The 20,705-nt window shown below is 39.1% G+C and overlaps 1 protein-coding gene across 1 annotated transcript; it reads right to left on the reverse strand.

Moving 5' to 3' along the window:
* Positions 1–1,573: 1,573 nt before the first annotated feature.
* slc17a6b (solute carrier family 17 member 6b) lies at positions 1,574–18,799 on the reverse strand. Its single transcript, XM_026166600.1, has 12 exons — positions 17,960–18,799; positions 15,707–15,962; positions 14,736–14,854; positions 12,941–13,055; positions 11,673–11,760; positions 11,473–11,559; positions 10,922–11,064; positions 10,576–10,725; positions 9,260–9,392; positions 8,795–8,905; positions 6,173–6,300; positions 1,574–5,434 (listed from the first exon to the last, which is right to left on the reverse strand). Exons 1-12 carry the CDS (start codon positions 18,031–18,033, stop codon positions 5,093–5,095), a joined length of 1,746 nt encoding a protein of 581 aa, XP_026022385.1. The 5' UTR covers positions 18,034–18,799; the 3' UTR covers positions 1,574–5,092.
* Between the last annotated feature and the right edge of the window lie 1,906 nt (positions 18,800–20,705).

Here is a 20,705-nt window from a genome sequence, read left to right on the forward strand (position 1 = left end):
TCCACAGCGTGGCTGGCAAGAAAGGGTATAAAAGAAGAAAAACTAATGACATGGCCTCCTTGTTCACCTGATCTGAACCCCATTGAGAACCTGTGGTCCATCATCAAATGTGAGATTTACAAGGAGGGAAAACAGTACACCTCTCTGAACAGTGTCTGGGAGGCTGTGGTTGCTGCTGCACGCAATGTTGATGGTGAACAGATCAAAACACTGACAGAATCCATGGATGGCAGGCTTTTGAGTGTCCTTGCAAAGAAAGGTGGCTATATTGGTCGCTGATTTGTTTTGTTTTTGAATGTCAGAAATGTATATTTGTGAATGTGGAGATGTTATATTGGTGTCACTGGTAAAAATAAATAATTGAAATGGGTATATATTTGTTTTTTGTTAAGTTGCCTAATAATTATGCACAGTAATAGTCACCTGCACACACAGATATCCCCCTAAAATAGCTAAAACTAAAAACAAACTAAAAACTACTTCCAAAAACATTCAGCTTTGATATTAATGAGTTTTTTGGGTTCATTGAGAACATGGTTGTTGTTCAATAATAACATTATTCCTCAAAAATACAACTTGCCTAATAATTCTGCACTCCCTGTATATGTGTATTCAGCAGCCCTGATATGAGCAAAATATAAAGATTCCTTACTTATTAAAGTCATTCACAACTGGAATAACTGCCTTCTGTTATAACAGAGTGTCGGTATTAATTTTTTTTAGATCAGTGACCACAGTTGGGTGATAACAATTCACTTAAGCTTTTTTGTATTTATTGTCAAAGAGCGTCCTTAAAGAGCAAATAGTAGCAGAAGGACAATGTACAACCATCAAGGCTGAATGATTTCGTGCTTAATTCAAGTATTTTAAGCCAAATAAATTTAAGGGGTAAACTGTAGACATTTTCAGAAAGCTTTCTTTCCTCCTGGTCATTTCTAATATTTTTTGGTAAGAGCTCATAATTGTTTAAGTTTTCTGAGTGGGACCTTTATCAGGCTGGGACACACTGTTTCAGTTTGTTGAATATGTGCGACCATCTGTGAGAACCATGTGCTGTAGATTTGAGAATGGAGGAAGGAGTCAGCACTTAAATCGAAGTAACACTTCCAAATAGCTCAATAAGTGCTCCTCCTCCCTCTCATCTCCATTAAGAGGTTAGAACAGTCAATAGGTCTCGCAGAACACTGGAGACTGACCCTATTGATTTCACCGAAGGGGGAAGGAGGGCAGCCATTAACTGTGTACTTCCTGTGGCCTTGGTGGAACAGTAAATCTCAGCCTTACAGTTACGATTGCCTGGATAAAGCAAATTCTTTTAATTATTCCTGTTTTTCTTTTGTGTTTTTTGGACCAAAGTCCACAAAAAACCTGACATATGTTATGAATATAAACTTGAAATAAAGCAATAAGATACAACTTGGCAGGTCTCATGAATGATACTGCTGCATCACTATGACAAATGCAGAGGCCTTGTTTGTCTGAACTCTAATACAGGAAGCTGTGATGAGAAAGAATCCAATTATGTTAAATTGGTTGATTAAATAAAAAGAACAAAAGATCCAAAACAGCCAACTCAGTGACATGTTTCTTTTATTTATATTCTGCTGTTAAAAAATATCACCGAGGGGGGAAACACATAATGTTTTCTGTCCTCAGACCTGCTTCACTGCAAACCTTTTTTTTATCAGTGCAAAACAAAACATACATTCACAAATATGCATTTGAGAGTTCAACCCTGTTTGATTGCACGACTGACGTAGTGCTCGTTTGACAGAGCATCAAGGTTTAAACTTAATCATCACACCACACAGCACAAGAAGTGAAGCTCTAATCTTCCACATTTACCTCTGGATGACATTTTTCAATTCAATTCAGTTTTATTTATATAGCACCAATCCATGACAACAGTTGCCTCAAGGCGCTTAAATGCAAAGCTATCCACCAGGACACTGAGTACAGACACGTGTATATACATTTGTTATCGTCCAATCTTTATCAACTATATAAACTCATAATTGGAGACAAAAAAAGCAACAATTCACAAAGAATGTAGGATTTATTAGAGTTGCTATGTCAAAAGCTTAATTTTTGTTTGGCAATAAATTCAATCATCCAAGATTTTTTTTCCCTAGAAGTAATCTACATTTTACAAATTGTTGCTTCTGATGTGACCGTAGCTTTTTTAAATCACTGACAGTAATCGATTCAGTGGTATTATATGACTCCATAGAAGTGAAACACTGGCCGCAGATGGCCGGAAACATGACTACAGTTAAAGGCGATGTTGCTTCATTGCCTGCAGGATGTGTAAAACAGAAACTCTTTGCAAACTACTTCACTAGATCAGCATGAGGTAAAAGTAACAAGTTATTCAGTGTTGCCTGAATTTTATTTTGCATTATTTATTCGTCTTTGTTGCCAGTACAAATACTCGAGACACAAACAGATTTGTTTATCATCATTTTTTATATCAAAAAGGATATAGAGTATTTCATTTTGACATCAACAAACCTCTCAATTTACACAGCAACAGAAGCCATAGACTCACACTTTAACTTCAGAGGCACAAAAACAGGAAACTTCTTACTACTTCAGGTTGCAACATTTGCTATTTTTCAAAATCGCATGTTTACGTTTCAACCTTTATGTCAATGAATATTGTGACACTGAATTAGTGGTTGTACAGGAGAGGAGAGGAGGGTAATAAGACATCGGGGGTCCGGCCACTGAATGAAACACATTAACCCAACATAGTGCTGAGAAAAGAAAGAGAGAAAGAGAGTGAAAGAACAACGACAGCACAAAGTCAGTGTGGACCACGGCAAAACAAAATCAGAAACATGAAGAAGAAGAAGAGGAAGAGCATTTGCCACTCAGGCAGAGCTCAGTTTATCATTCTCATCTGGTGAGCAGCCCCTTCACAAACTCCTTAGACTTTTCGTGTTGTCAAAGACGTTTGCGTTGGACTCTAGTACAATATTTTATAAATGTAATTTTTTTTTACATATTTTTCTTTACAAGTGTTTGTTTTCTACATTTGTTATCACAAAAAACACGACATGTTTAACAAATGCCTTTTTTTTAAAAAAAAAAACAGTTACACAATGAGTGTTCATGATGTCTGACCAGAACTGTTACTATGGATTTATTGCTTTGTACACTGAGTAATGTTTGGTGCCACCTGCACACTGAAGGTCCAATATGCTGGAACCTCACTGCTGATGGTCTGTACTACCTTAAAAATGTTTGACTTCCAGCTAAAACCCAGCTCAGCTTTTCACCTTTGGTAAATTGTGCAAAGAAATTGAAGCAACAGTAACAGTTTCAGAGACGAAGACGAAAAACTTTGGAAGAAAAAAGAAACGTTAAAAAAGGACACACTACACATTTCACTTTGTTCCATGCATAAATACACAGCCACACACATCTACACTGTGAAGTGCCAACTTGAGACAAAATAAAGAAAATGTACCCCCTTCAGATCTCGTCAGTGTGAGTGCAGACTGAGGACAAACAGATGGTTCTGGGTTGTCTTGCATTTCTGTCTAATTCTGACTCTAAAACACTTTCGATAAGTCAGACGTCCACACTGTTTATCAGTGCATAAACTGCCTCCTTTCTGTAGTGCTGCTTTTGGTTTTCCATCCATATAAATAGAAATCTCCCGTTTTGCTGAATCTCATGAAAAGTGAAAATATACTGTATGTTACCATACAAATACTTTTTGGGGGGAATGTTTGTAAACAATTTTTACCTCTTGCTTTGAACACCTGCATTTTTCTCACTCTTGTAAGATGACGGATTTATGTGTGCGGGGTTCAGCTGGGGAACAAAAGGGCAACATTACAACATTTATGTAGTGAAGGATTGCTTAGTTACTGTCAGTCAAATCTGATTAAACCTCTGTGTTAAAATCTTAATAGATGCTGTGAGGAAACATGAATCTTTCAGGAGTTTTTAATATGATGCATTCAAATGTCCTCATGCATCCGTTTGTTAAAATTTCTAAATATCTCTTATTATTATTTATTCTTCTCTTTTTAAATAATATTAATTTTGCAGTTCTATAATAGTAAGGCTCTCATACTTGTTTTGGTTGGTCCCCAAAGACTTTCCATTGCACAAACCCTTGATAAGGTCTTATATGACAATAACTATTGTGATCCAGCTATATCTGAATTCATACAATATTTCTTTCATATATGTTTTATTTTAGATAAATCTTTAAAACAATGCATTGGTACAGTTACATTCTAAGTGGCATGACGGTGATGCTGAGTATTACAATGGGAGCGGCTTAATTCCTTCACTACACTGCTAAGATGTGTTGGGCTGCAAACACACACAAAAAAACGCTCAACTGCAGCAGTACAGGGTCACAAAAGGAATTACAGATAGGACACTTCTTTTTTTATCGTTTGCATGTGTAACTAAATGAGCATCACAAGTTACAATGCCGCTTTACAAGCCTCCACACCAGGTCGCTTCCATGTTCAAGACACACAGAGGCTGGTGATGAGAAATCAAAAGTAATGTGCATTAAAAAGGACACACGACTGCGAGTGCATTCAGGAGAGAGAGAGTACGATCTATACCAAGAGAGTGTCTAGTTTCTGTTTACAATATTGTGCAGTGACATATTCACACACTGAGATGGCTGGCTTGGAGGACATTGTACTGTACTTGTTCATTTGATTAATAAGGGTCAGCTTCTATGTACTTCTACAGGCTTCAGTGTGGTCAGGAAACCTTAGCTGATGGGATGAAAATGTTCATGTTTATACACAGTTGGACTCCAAATAAATATATCTATCATTAATATGCATAATAATACGTTAACAGACTGCCAATTTGATATGTGTTACACCTCTATTAATCAAATAGCTTTAGTTATTTATATGATCTCATTTTAACATTGAGTTGATCTTTTTTTTTTTTTTTTACATTTTTTATTTGTTTTCTTTAGAATTTGTGCAATCAATACGACAACGGATTGTAGGTTTTCTTGTTTATCATTTGTAGATCATTTTAAGACTAAATCTGACACTCAGGAAAATAAACCTACTCATATATCAGTGAGTGCGTGTTTGGTTTAGGAGTATCCCTCATCCTGCCTGTATCCATAGCCTCCTCCCTGTGCTTCTTCCTGGACATACTCCTCTGTCTTCTCCCAGCTGGCAGCCCAGCCTCCATTCACCTGTGTGGTTGCACCATATGTCTTGGCTGGCCCTCCGAAAGCACCGTAGCTCTGAGTGATGTCACCTGTTTCTTCTGCCAGCTCGTCCTCATCAATGAAGCCACACTTCTCCTCACTGGTCAGTTCCGGGTCAGCCCACGGCTGTTTTTCTCCTGATGCAAAAAGGCCGTAGAAGATCACGCCTCCATAATGCACCAAGGAGGCTATGAGGAATACATACTGCCACTCCTCTCTGGTCTGAAGAGGGAAGAAAAAAAATAGTGTTTTCATAAATACGCTGATCATACCAACAATTTGCCTGTTTATTATTTGTGACCTTGGAGCAGAGTATTGGAGAAATATTTAAAAGGTGTCTACTTTGTAAATCTGTGGCTGCACACATCAAATTATGTGTAGAAATGACATCAGTCCATGTAGAAAACAATACTTGCTACCGAGAAGTACAAGTAAAAGCAAGTTATACTTTTGTGGGCTAGCTCCCAGAGGGATGGTCTTAGTCTTATTTATTTAAATAAATAATAGATAATCAAGACATTTCTAGAGTTTACTCATATATAGTAATACATATATAGTATACTCATATAGCTACGTGAAAAAAACTACAAGGTCACTGCATGCAGATTTAGGCCATTTCTCTCTTATTGTTATTGTCTTTACCTTAGAAGACAAAACGCCTCGAGGTAACTGTAGTGCGATTTTGTTCATGTATAAATAAAACTGAATTGAATTGAATTTGTAAATGTCTGGGTGAAGTATAATTTCTCTGTACTTTTACAGCAAATGTATAACATGCTGTTATTTCTTTAACTGTTTATGCAAATGTTGCCAGAAACCATTAATGAAAGGTATGCTGTATGCTTTTTAATGTCAAGCAGGGAAAATTAAAGTAAACTTCAGAGTTATTTGTTAATTTTTGCACACATTTGAAATGTATGATTTTCATGATTCTGTCACATTTGGAGGAAAAGCCCTTACCTTGTGCTTTGTCATAGCACCAACAATCAGCGGGCACACCATGCCAGATAAGGTGCCCACACCATTAGAGATGCCCATTAGGATACTGGCATAACGCGGAGCAATATCCAGGTGATTGACATTGAAGCCTGACAGCAAAACAACAACAAAAGATTTTATCTTTGTGAGCTACAAGCCTGGTTAACATAATTTAAAGGCCAGTTTGATACAGAAAGGGCAAATGCTATGAGTAAAGTATAAAAGGCAACTGATGCATGACACAGTTACAGATAAAAGTAGCACAAATGGTGACCATCTTGTTGCAGAAATAGGCACCAACTCGCCACACGACCTCCTCCCCCACTCTGACTAGCTGAATGAGTAAGTGTCCTCGTGAGCTGCTGCACGCCGCCTGCCTGGCAAGTCTCCCGAGACAGCTAGCACTGAATTATTAAACACTCTTGGAGAAAGCTGGAGAACACCAGCAAGAAACTGATTTTGCACGTAGTCACAGATATCTGCAGCTTCTATAACTGAGCATAAACATGACAACAGCTGTTGAATGAATAGCTGGCCTAAAGGTTTAGGATCATTAATGAAATTAAATTTCTACTTTTACTCTCCACAGCTTTCTAATTATGGATAATTTCCATGGAAAAAGGTCATTTTTATAGTCTTTTTGTCCAAATATCCAACTTGAAGTCTGTACTTAGCTAGGAAATAATAAATAAACACTTTTATTTATTATGAATTAAATAGACACGATATGATGTGTTAATTAGCTTCATAAATGCTTGTTTTATTTTTAAAACGCTGGAGAAAGCCACACTCGCTGTTTCTCCTGGTTCTACTCATTGTGGTATGCTAGTCTTCTAGCTCTAGCATCAAATATAGAACACAGAGCAACAGCATTTAATACCAAAACAAATCAGCACATCTGTCACACGTCGTCTTATTTTATGCCTCATTCAACCAAGAAGTTGTAAATAAAGTCCAAAAGGCACTGTAACAAAAAATAATTTCCCCTAGGGATCAATAGAGGATTCTGATTCTGATTCTGAAAAACTCAAAGCCACAACTGCCAGCCTATGGTAGTCTTAAAAACAAACTGAATGACAATTATTTCGGACAAAATTCAAATTTGAGATTGAGGTGAAACAAAGAGCAGACTCTGAAACTGACCTGAATGGAAACAAAGGCACATAAATTGTAATACAACACGCACAGAGGGAGTGTCACTATGATCTCTGCTGAGCATGCAATGGCTCCATCAAATCCTTACTGTACATATATTATATAGACAAAAAGTACCGAGCTGCCTTTAACATCATACATAGCAGTATCTAGACTGATATTAGGCATATATATATTTGTTCGGCTGCTATTTATTTTTGTTACAGGAGTTTCCTAACAACTGTTATGTGTAGTTATTTATGAGTCCTCACTAAGATAACCCAACAATGTAGTTTTAAAATATATGCCGTCTGTTATCAAAGCAAGTCATTAATCACTCTTTTGCATTCTGCCCGATTAAGCTTGAGTTAGGTGTTTGTTGTGTCCTTGCTGAGTGATCAAAGGGTTTTTCTCTCAGCTCTTCTTTAGGATTTTATTTTTATTTGCCGTTAAAAATGTTGATACAATATGGTGGCAAGGTGGCAAATACGTAATATTGGCTTTTATTATTAATATAATTAACACCCCCTTGAACATCGGTTGGGCTTGATGATGTGCCTCAAAAGAGCGCCTACTAGAGTGTCAACACCACTCTGTAACTTTACGTGGTCTGACACTTTGTGTCTCAGTTGCTGTGGTTCCTAAATACTTCCACTTTGCAATAATCCCACTTAACAGTTGTTCATAGAAGAACTAGGAGGGAAGAAATTTCATAAACTGCCTTTTTGCTGTGGTAACGTTATATTACAGTACTGTGCACTGAGCACTTCAGAATGACCCAGTCGTTCACTTGTAAAGAGGACTGAAGAGGACCACTCCTGTGGTAACTGGGTTGCATTTGTCTGAACTGGGTAGAACAGCGCTCTCTTGTTTTGCACCTTGGTCATAGAATGACCGTCAGAGCACATTGAAGTGGAATGATTTTGTCGCCCTATGTGAGTTCAGAGCATTCTCCAGCTTGTCCTTGTATTATTTTGACTATGACTTGTTTTATGTATGTTGATGTTATGTTTTATTATTAATTTGAAACAGTGTAACATTGTAATGGTGGGCCTTCTTGGGCAGGACTCCCCTAAAAAAAAAGAGATGCTAATCTGAAAGGACTTTCTGATTACATAAAGGATAAACAAATAAAAATACCTGAATTGAAGGATTAAGAGGCTTGGCCCAATACTTTGTCCATAAAGGGCAGCTGATTGCTGCTGTATTAATGTTAAAAAAGTGCACACTTTCTTTGTAAGCTCTGGGTCATTTTATAAATTGTCTCAAAAAGCAGTGCAGTAGCACCAAGTGTTGCTTACAAGTATATTTATTCTTTGTCTAGCTTGTTATCCTTTTCACTGAAGCCCCAAATCATTAAACATTAAATGAAATAAAGCTAAATCTAAACAGTGATGACATTATTTAATCACTTTTAATTTACATCTTGTTTCATACCACATATATTCTGATTTTTTTACGCCTACTAACCTGATATAGCAAATCCACTGAAGCCCACTGCAAGCACGAGGAAGGAGATCGCCACCCCTTTGCTGTGGGAATATCCTACCACCAGTAGCAATGTGGCCTCCATGCCAAATCCTGGCAGGGAGAGACAGTAGTGTCACACACACAAGCACAGACAAAGCCCACGGGCAGTTGGTCATTGTGGTGCCAATTGAATTAAGCGTGATACATGATCTGCACTCAATTACACAAGTGTCAGATATGAAATCAATGCACAGTCACAATCAGTGAGTCAACCCGTGTACTGAAGTATTGAGCAGATAGATTTTTACCAAAAAATATAAACAAAACCATCTCTGCAGCCCAGCTGGCCGTTAAGAGCACCTTAAAAACAACACTATGGATCTGACACCATCAAAATAACACCCTGCAGCCGTGCAAAGAGAGGTGTGGAAATTTTTGATTTCATCCTCGGTTCAGACTTCTCACCTCCGCAGTTCATGATTTTCCTGACAGTGGTAGTTGTCAGGATGTTCTTGCTGCGCAGGTAGTCGGCCAGCTGGCCACCAATGGGCACAATGATGGTCATCACCAAGTGGGGGAGGGCAGAAAGTGCACCGACCTAAAGTCCCATACAGAAAATCAATAAAATTAGATGCACAGCTGAATGCCAGTATAATAGATGAAGATTTATACTTTTGAAGATGTTTCTCCATTAATTTTTAAAAGGCTCTACAATTTAGGACATTCTATATTTTTCATTATTCGTATTTTCTCACTTATTCAAAGTAGCTGAGCAGAAAATAGAAAATATCCCTGTTTTTAATGCATTTTCATACTTTGTCAAATGAATGTTTGAGGGAATAAGCAGCTAATAAGGATCAAACTCAAACACACTTTGAGCATATATTGGTCTTATAGAGCAAATAACAAATTTCTGATTTGAAAGTCACTAAAATAAGATGAATGGCATAAATCTTTGGAATTTTTACTGTATATTTCTACATTTTACACCTTTTTCTGTTGATAAAGACCTCCCCACAGCCATTCATGCTACACCAAAGTAGTTAATTAAAAGATAAACAATTAAATTACTGAAAAGTTCTAGTTGTTTACTGTCTAATATAGAAATTTCAGTTAAAAACAAGTAAAATTTTCATCAATTGACAAAAAAACAATGTTTTAAAACTACAGGACATTCCCGGCACTGACCTACAATATCATGTAGAAAAACTGACACATCCTGTTGAAATTGCACTTCTTTATCTCATATTAATATATCGCAGGGATTAAATATGTAATTTAATCCCCACATAATTAAACGTTTCACTCACCAGGCCCATTTAAGATTAAAGTGGATTGTTTGTGGCCCTTAATGTAAAATGACCTTGACATCCTTGCTCTAAGAGATTCTGTGCAATATATAAAATAACTACAGTGCATTTTGTTTTTTAAATTTAAACCTGTTGAAGTTACAGTTGCTTTGATGTGTTTTTTTATTCCATCATCTGAAAAAGTTCACACAGGCCTTAAAAGATAAGCATGGATATATAGTGGAAATGTATATTGCATCACTTTGTTATGATGTGTATCAGTTCATGAGAGAGAACTATTGGCCACCAGCTGCACTCACACTGATTCTCATAATAAATCAATGAATCTGTCCAAGAGCAAAGCGTCACTCTCAGCTTTAAACAGACTGAATCTGAGTGGTGAGGGGTTTTCTTTACGACTTTAATCTTTCATGTCTCTATTCTTTTTTTTTTCTTTTTTTGGTTGTCTTGTGACATTTTTTGTAAGCTCACCTTGCTTATCTCAAAACCAAACACTTCTTCAAAATATGCAGGCTGGCTAATCAGCAGCAGGTAAAATGTCCAGCTCCTGCAGAAGTTGGCCACAATAATTGCATAGACAGGCATAGAGGTGAAGAACTTCCTCCAGGGTGTCTTGAATTTCTGGAAAAGATTAAGAAAAATGATGGTTGTGTTCACATGAAGGTAAAGAGCTTTGCCTGACTGACAGTTTCTGGAACTGTGTTCATATTTTTGTAATGCTTCTTACAAAAAATAAATAAATAAAAATGGGCTAAAAACGGGGTATTTTGTGAGGTTACTTAAGCCCAGGTTTTTGACGTTTTTGGTGTCCCCTCACCTCTGCAGGTCCCGTTAGCTTGGCACTCTCTCCAATGCTCTCCTCAATGTAGCAGCGTTCCTCATCAGTGATGGTTGGATGTTCAGCAGGGCTCTCATAAGACACCAAGATCCAGAACATATACCAGAAGATGCCAAAGCATCCTGTTTGTATGGACAAATTACAAGTCAGAAGGTGTACAGAAGAAGCATTGCAACTAATTTTGACCTCAGCAGTAAGCACATGCAGAGACTCTGGCAGCCTGATCTTTCTAAAATGCCTGAGAGAATAAAAGCCAGACAGGAAAGCTAACTGTATCCAGTCCACAGAGGAAGACATGGGGGTTATTTATTGACACACCAAAACATCAGGGGGGGAAAAATCAATACATAGTCTGCCTGGCTAAATCCATTTGACTTTCACTGAAGTCTCTTAGTTTTTCGCCAAGCTTAAAAACAGTTACATTTATAACCTACATGTATTTTTCATATATAAAAATTTATCTCCAGTTCTTTTTGTATCAATATGCATGCCTATCCCATGCAGTCCCTCACTGAGTCTTACAGTCTTACCGTAGACATAGAACACTGAGGACCATCCTGTATACTGAACCAAGACCCCAGCCAGAGGCATCGCAATCACAGCACCAGCATAGGAGCCTGGCAAGGAGAAAGCGATTCAGTGCTTGCAAGGACAGACATCATCAAGGTAAAGTAAAGTTTAACAAATCATATCTGAATCTAGAAGGAGAAACAGAAACAAAAGTATTTACCACAGAATGAGAGGGTGGCCAGACGACTCCTTTCTAATGGCGGCGCCCATTTACTCCAGATCCCATGACAGGCTGGGTAGGTCACTCCCTAAAGCCAACCACAAGGAACAGTCTGTTTTCATTTGTTACAGTAAAACAATAATCATCAGTGAAACTCTCTGCACTTTGGCCTGTTCTTCTAAGCTATTGTTGTTATAGAGATGCATGTACTCTTGTCTCCCAGAGGCCAGAGGGATTATATAAATGTAGCCAATCTATATGGTCTGTGTGAAAAATATTGCAAAATTTGAACAATGGCACAATTGCAGAGCATGTACTTTCATTAGCTTGCACTTGTTTTGTAGGCTACTGTATGAATACTATTATAACAGGAAAGGCTTTCAGGATTTCTAGACCAAAGCATAATTAAATTATTATACAGATGTATTATTATATGTATATGAATACAGATATTTTCAGGTTTAGGATGTGTTAAACGTCCATCTGGAATACCCAGTTAGACTTGAATCTGAACCAATAGACATGTCATAAGTAATCAAAATTAACATTTTCGCCCTTGTAATTACCATGAACAAACAGCTCAGCACCGTGATGACCTGATGAGCTGTTCAAGAAGCAAAACAGGCCTGCAGACATTAAATGCTAATCAGCCTCTAATTTGAACAAACTTCACTGATTTTAAATCCAGTCTGCAGGCTTCCTTACAGTAGGGCCTGCTGGTCTTTAAGGAAATTAACTGTGTACATTACCACGTGTTTATATGTCCAGGAAAAGCTGTATCTTTGTATGTTTATATCTATCGCAACAGACTTTATAGCCCATGTGAGAACTGCATTATAAGCCCTCCATGTTTTTTACTCCAATAGGTATATTTCATCAACATGAGTGTCTAATTTCACTACAAAGCCAGGAGGATTGATATCCCTCTGCAAATCAACATTTTCCCCATTATCCATCTCTGCAGGATCACTTTACTGTTGTTTGTATTCAGGCACAAAAAGGCACAATAAAGGAAAGAAAAATGAGCTGGACAAAGCCATGGAACCAGTTGGAGTGGACTGGATCAATACAGTGCATCTCGCATTTCATTGAACTGCACGCCATACTCTTTATTCTCTCGGGAACTAAAATTATACAGTGAGCGAATAAAGTGAGAGAATAAATTCATTGCTGATTTTTTTATTCATGCACACAATAAAAATAAAATAAAATAACATAAAATAAAATAAAACATAGACTGCTGTGACGCACCTCTGACAGTGTCTTACCTCCACCAGTCCTTGTAATATCCTGACAAATATGACACACCCATAGTGGACTCGGGCAGCCGAGGGAATGAACATGTTGAGAGTGGAGGTGAGGACGATGGCTGCACCAAATACCCTGAAAATATCACAATGACCAGCGTTTTAAATTTCAATCATAGCAAATCGCCTCATTATTAACTGTGCTGAACGTATGGCAACACATTTTATTAATCAAGTATCACAACAGTCGACAGCGTGCTTTTTGGGTGAACATTGCCCGGTTTTTTCCAGACACTCATAGTAAAGCAAATCCATAAAACAAACAAAAAATAGTATGTGTTACTTCCAATGGTAATTTTAAATCTCTTTGTTTTTACTTTGTTTTGCTGGAAAAAGCCGAAACCTTCCATTTCAGCTTTAAACCATCACTGCACCTGAGGAGGATGCAGGGCTGTTCGCCGGTCCTCGGATTTGATTGGCTCTGCCTTACACGCGCTCTTTGACGTCATGTAAATGAATATTTGAAGTAGCAACACCCCGTAAATGACCACGTCACGTGTCGCTTAGCAACCGTTTTCGCTTTCGTACAGCTCGAGACGTGTTTCTCCTGAAGAATGGCGTTTAATTTTAGTTTTGACGCTGACCGAGAGCGAAGAGGACAATTAACCGATGACTGCTCTGCATTATAACTCGGGGGAGAAAAGATTCATGCAGGCTAATTATTCATCAGGCTGTTAAATTTAGCCCTAGCACTGCTTATTCTGAAAGCTTACATGGAAGGTTGTAGAAACAGGAATGCTTTTATTATCGCTATTTTATTTTATTTTTATTTTATAGATAGGCCATATTTTTCCATCTTTATTTTTAGGAGGGAGCAGGTGAGCAAGCAGAGCAAGGCCGAACACACAGCTATTTCTCATTTTTGTCACGTCCCACACTCCCCCGCCCCTCTCCTCCGCACGTGGGGGGACAAGCCCTAATCCGGTGGAGACTAGTGTTGAGCACGAGACCGATTGATTCGCTTACATCCTCGTGTCAATCACACAAACGGACTGCAGGGAGATACGATTGTAAAAGTCGCGGGCCCTAAATAAAAATATCACAAAAATATCATTTAAAAAAAAACAATTTTCCGTTTTATTTGAGCAAAATGATTGGATGAGAAATGTTTGGTACCATATCAACGTCCATCCACTAAAATGTGTGCCGTGTTGTTGATATGACAGCATACAGTCTCTGCAGTTTAACGTAATTATAATGACTGACGCATTTGGCAGTGCTCATGTGAATTAAAGCCTTTGGCGACAGGACCGGGTCTGGTATCCATGCCCTGAGAGAGCGACAGATTAGACCCGGCTCCCCCAAGGGAGCTCATTAACAGGTGGCAGAAAGCCCTGACACCAGGAGCTGCAGGCCTGCCAGCCCAGTGCCCTCCCTGCAGCTCTGCATCACTTCAGATCTGCAGACTGTCTGCTCCCTTTGTGCAGAGATGCTCTGCATATAACCGTGACCTGCTCATCCGTTTCACAGTTCAGACACGGATATTTTTATGCCTGCTTTTGGCTGTATTTGGTTTTACTATTCTTTTTAATCGGAGGTGATTTTATTCCACTCCCCGCCTGAACGGGTTTTTTGTTTTCCCACTGTTGGTAAAAATTGCAAATATAGAAATGAATAGACAAAGGGAGTAAGAGGAAACGAAAGTCACGCCAATTGTTCAAACAATTCTTTTAATACCCAACACCAAATCACGAAAATCTGCCGACTGAATATAGCTGTGTCGTATTTATGGTAATTCAGGGGAGGTGCCGCCTACCTGTTCGCTGCCAGCCTGGAGGATATATATCCTCCCGGGATTTGTGTCACGATATAGCCCCAGAAAAAAGATCCGTGAATCATTCCCACCGTCTCTGGATCCCAGTTGAACTTGGCTTTCTGGCAGATAATATGGAAAACAAAAACAGTGGAGTTAAAATGAACAAGTGGCCTATGCGCTTTGGAAAAACGTACATGTGTTGCATGTGAGCTCTATTGTGGCTATTTAACCAAGAAATGAACGAATTTACTCTATCGAAGAATAAATCTAAACGGGGGCCTTTTTAATAAAGGCCTGCATGTGTTTATTTCGACTGGATTTTCATTGATCCGATTACTAAAGCACCTAATTTTCCCGTAAAAAAAATAATATAAAGCAAGCTAGTTATATGTAACAGTTTGGCTTTCTTGGTAAAGACGAATATTGGACGAAATTTGAGATAATGCAGTTGTATAATATAGGGGTCAGGATGAATACTAAATACATGTTTTATAGAAATTGTTCGAAATATTCAGACATTTTTAATGCACCTTTTGTATGTAATATCCCTTTAAGAAAAAGACTGGCTTTTACATCATGACACTGACACTGTTCTACGTAATTTATTACACCATACACAGGAAACAGTGACGCTACTGATCTTAAATCTTATTGAACCATCAATGTATGCTATTTAATCCTAAGAATATCCTGTGTAAGCTGTGGAGGCCTGGTGCCATTTAAATCAGGAGCATCTCTGGCGCATTTTTACTTTCCCTGCACACAGATGTATGTATACTAAAGCTCTGTAGAAATGACTACCGTGGTTCATTTAAACTTAGAGGGGGGCTATTTCACGGCCTAGTGTGCCAGCAATAGAAGGCCTTTATGTGTTTCTCATTTATCATGTGCAGAGAAACTCGTTTTAATAACCATGTGCCATGATGTGCCTCGTCTGTACACGGTGTACTCGCTCGCTCGCTTTGCCACACCTCTTTGATGATGATCTTGCCGTTCTGGTGAACCGTGCTGTTGTTGACCATGCCCACTATGGCCACGCCCAGGTTGCATCGGATGCCGAAGGAGATGCAGAAGCCCAGGCCGCTCATGATGGCGATAATGTAGCGGCGGGGCAGGCCGAAGCACTTGCAGTCGCACAGCGGGGGTTTCTTCTCAGCGGCCTCCCGTGGCCTTCCATCCTCCGTGAGCTCGATCACTTCCCCGGTTTTCTGCCTCCTTTCTATAACCCTGCAACAACCAGGGGGTGATAACTCTGTCTGTGTGGATCCTCACTCATCCAGGTCATGGCAGTCTTAGGCGATTGAAATAAAGCCAACTGGGATTCTTTCTTTCTTTCTTAAGGTTCATGGAGAGATTTCATACCTCATCCACATCCAAGAGTTTTGGGGGTTTTTTTCGTTCTGAAAACTGATGGAGAGTCCCAGGTATTTATTGTCTAATGGGGTTGTCCCTTTGGAGGAGGATCTAACCCACCCTTTGTCCACAGGGTAAATACCTGGGACTCTCTTGGATGGGAGGTGAAACTTCTTCACTAACCACAAAAGTCCAGTTATCTTGATTTCTACCGCTTAAGAATAACACTGTCTGCGGATCCAACTAACACCACATGAAATTAAGATTCTCAAATTTATAAAAACAACAGATTTTTTTCTTTCTTTCATGGAGGCCCATTAATATTTCCATTTAGCATGAATATTTTAGTAGGGGCTGGGTGCTTGGGAGTGTGTGTGTGTGTGTGTGTGTGTGTGTGTGTGTGTGTGTGTGTGTGTGTGTGTGTGTGTGTGTGTGTGTGTGTGTGTGTGTGTGGGTGTGACCAGGATACTGTTTGAGACGTCTTGTCAAACAGTCAAGTAAATCCTGGAAGCATTTCCTGTAGAATCACCATAATGAGAGAGAGGTAGTGGGAGGTTTAGGCCTCTGTGATGTATTTACATTATGGAGAGCATTTATTCACACTGAGGACAGCATGTCTGTGAGGCTTTAGTCAGACGACTCCTGCAACGAATTAAAAAAATAAATTTGATGCTTTTATTTGCTCCAATAGGAGGGGAAAGCTTCTAATGGGAAACGAGAATGAAGGTTCCCCTTGTAGAGCAGAATTAAGTCGAATATGCCCCTGACTGTACCGCATTGCAGCACCCAGCTCGCTTTCACACTCATTAGCATTCAGGGACCGAGCAACAGCTCCAGCCTGCAGACAACCCGTCTGTGGGCTTTCCTCAAACTCCTCGTGCTTTTCTTTTTTATGTATTAATTTTTTCTGTCCAGGAAAATCGCGTTTGTCGCAATCAGTTAATTGTCTAAATCTAAAATGTTATCAAAACATGTAAATCTCCGTCTCTGCAAACGAATGAAGACATTCCAAGTTAAATAAAAGGGACAGCAGAATATTAGAATTAAATGCGTGTATTTGGGGTGAAACGTAAGACCTGGTTCAGGGGGTAAAGCCAGAGAGGATACAGAGAGCCACTGATGTTTAACGAAAGTCGGTTTAATTCCATTTCTCCTGCAGATTTGAGCAAGCACTCGGTGCAAGGGTATGTAAGGCGGAGAAGATGAATTCGCAAGGGAATAGGCCCGATGTGAATATAGCGGAAAGTCTAAAAACGCATTTATTCTGCTGAACACTCAAAAATAAATACAAAATAAATAAAACGGGTTTTTTAAATCACCAAACATCAACATTAAAGAAAAGACACACACACATATCGAGGTGCTGAATTAATCAAAGTGATAGCTGTAGATTAAAATGATTCAAATGAATAGAATTTCCTTTTATTTGGTTATAACGACATCGTGAAATGCTTTAAAAATCACGAGTGGAGTCCCACAAATTTCTCGCGCGGCCTGCGCGTCCTCTTTAACCTAATCTGCCAATCAGATTCATGTGCAGGCCCCTGCATCAGGATCTAGTGGCATCCATACCCTTGCCAGCAACACACACACACACACACACACACACACACACACACACACACACACACACACACACACACACACACACACAGAGAGAGAGAGAGAGAGAGAGAGAGAGAATTTTCTTATTTTCTTCTAGAGGCGTGACTAAGCATCCCTGTAAGTTGTGAGACAGTGCTGGGTGCCCTCTGGACCCACACGTCGTGCCTTGTTAAAATCCAGCATACAAATAATCGCATTTTGGGCTCAGACGGTTTCAAACGCGCTGTTGTCCAGATTTACCCACAAAAAGAAGAGCCCGTCCTTACCTGTACATATGACCCAGGGTCTTCCCCGCAAATTCCTTCACCCCCGCCGTTGCTTTCGTCTTTACTGACTCCATATCCAGTTTCTGAATGCAGGCCTGTTTTCTCAATATTTGTTTTACTGTTCAGGCGTCATGTTACAGCGCAGGATGGCTGGACTGCAGCGGCTGCAAGGAAAACAACAAACGAAATTACGAGAAAAAAAATGAGCCCACAAGGAAGGCGACGATCCAACAGCCGGGAATAATTCTCAGCGCTAGGCTGAAAGCGCAGAGGCGAAAAGAGCCTGGTGTAAAAAGGGGGGATCAAGCGAGCAGTTCGCCTTCATCCACCACCAACTCATCTCCTGCCTGGCGTACAGTAGCCAAGCCAAGTGCCATCACGACGAAAGCGAGCGAAAAAATTGATAGCCGGCGTCGTGGAGCGATATGGATCTCTCTTCGCACCCAAAAAGGAAAGAGAGAGGGGGGAGAAACAGAGCTAATGAATGATGGATATGAAATAATTAAAAAAAAAATCCAACAAAACAAAAGTTAAAGTTCAGAAAGCGGGAGTGGGCGTTTGGAGTGGCTTCAATAAATCAAAGAGCGAGTGAGGCTGTATCGTGTCTCCTGTGGTGAGCGCAGGTTCATCTGACGTCGCGTTCAGCACCGAGGTCAGCGACAGCAACGCTCCGCGTCCAAACATCTGGCCAGCTGCTCAGCCCAAATAAAGGCCACACGCAAAACACAACATGCCCACAAACGCCATGTCTATATATTTATATATAGACGCTATAAAGGCTAAATGAGCCTGTGTCTAATAGCAAATAAAAAAAAATAGTGAGGGGAAGAAAAGGAACTGCTTTATAGCTCAATCGGTCTCTTTATTTATCAGCTGAAATGTGAAACTAAATGAAGCTATTTTATATCAACTTGTGTTTTTTAACACTTTGAAGAAAAAACGAATATTAACAGCAACAGTACATATGAGAGCTGCAGTTCTCCTGAGGGCGGTGCTATGGAAACCAATGGAACAGGAGTGGATCTCCCCCACCCATCCCAGTGCTGCCCTCCAAAAAGCTCCTCAACGCAGGAATCCATCAATAATTTAGCCGTCTCCCCGGTTTTCCTCTCCTTGACAACCACATCTTCCCACAGAAGCATGAAGAAAATCTTAGAATAATTAAAAAGAAATCTTTCTCAAAAGCATACGTCGAATAATAATAATAATAATAATAATAATAATAATAATAATAATAATAATAATAATAATATGCTTTAATACGAAGATCTTATTTTATTCACAGTCAAATAACCTGGGGGAAGCGACCAGGCTCTTTTTATTTGTTGGTATGGGGCGACACCTGGTGGTTGAAAATAGCAGTCTGAAACTTTTGTGTGACAATCTTTGAGGTTATTCGTGCATATTTTGTGTGTCTGTTGTTAGATTTTTGTATTTATATTGCATTTGTATAATAGTTTATATTTGGCTTCTCCTGAAGTCATTATTCAAAAACTGGGTTTGTCTTCACTGATGTGCCGGAGCAACAGTGTGCATAGTTCTTACACTGACCTGATGAAAGTGCACACACGTTTCAAAGGAGCAAGACTTTCGTTCGAGTGTTTCTTTGTTGTTAACATTCAAGCATAAAAGCCGCCTAAACCAAGTGATGAACCAGTGAGTTGTCTACATATAACAGACAACTCAGCAAAGAACCAGAGATATATTCTATCTTGAGACACTTTGTTACAAGTAGCCTGACACAAAAACACAGAATTTGTTCCCCTTTCTTCAGTTGAATATATGAAAAATGCTGACAATAACACAGTTTGACAGGGATAAAACTGTACTTATTTATCAACAAGGTGATTCCCCAAAGAGCTATAAAAACCTTAGAAAAAAGTTTCCTTAAAAAAAATCAAGAAACTGGACAAGGGGAGGACAAGAGAAATGGACTAAAAACCACTGATGAACAGCATCTGAAAGTTATGTCTTTAAGATATAGGGAAAAAAATCAGCAGACGTGAGAGATGCATTCAGCCCTTCAGTTGATTCATCCACAGTTCACAGAAGCCTCACCAGACATGGTTTTAATGGAAAGGTGGCTGTAAAAACCATAAGAGAGGGAAACAGAGAGGAAAGGCTGAGGTATTCCACATTACACAAGGACTGGACTGAAAATCAGCAGCGAGAGGTCTGATGGACCAATGAATCCAGATTTGACAATTTTAGTTCAAATTGTCTTGAATATTTACAGGTCAGTCTGTAAAACACAGTGGAGCCTCATTAAGGACAAAGTATTTTCAGCAAATATATAAAAACACAAAATGGAGCACTGTCAGTCATAGATCAGCCTCTGCAGAGCCTGGACATCAACATTACCGAAGCAGTGTTGGATTATCTTGACACAAAATACAGAAAAAGGCAGAGCTTTGAATGTCCTTCAAGAAAACAGGAGAACTATTCCTGAAGACTACTTAAAGAAATGACTAAAAAGCAGCTTAGAGAGTTCAGGCTGTGTTGAAGAATAAAGGTGGTTGTGCCAAATATTAACTGTTAAGCTTGTTTAAATTGTACAGATGTTTTTCTGTGGAGAAAAACGTGATCTTAAAATAAAGTTGGATGAGATCTTTATGTTGGAGAAAGATGCAAAACATAGATGCGCTGGGTGTCTTATTGTAATTGAAAATAAAGCTCCAACAAAAAATGACTTTTCTTTATTTATTGGGAATTTTAACAATTTTAATAAGTTCCTGTTCAACAGTCG

This window comes from Astatotilapia calliptera, chromosome 1 (assembly GCF_900246225.1).
Source record: "Astatotilapia calliptera chromosome 1, fAstCal1.2, whole genome shotgun sequence".
NCBI lineage: Eukaryota > Metazoa > Chordata > Actinopteri > Cichliformes > Cichlidae > Astatotilapia > Astatotilapia calliptera.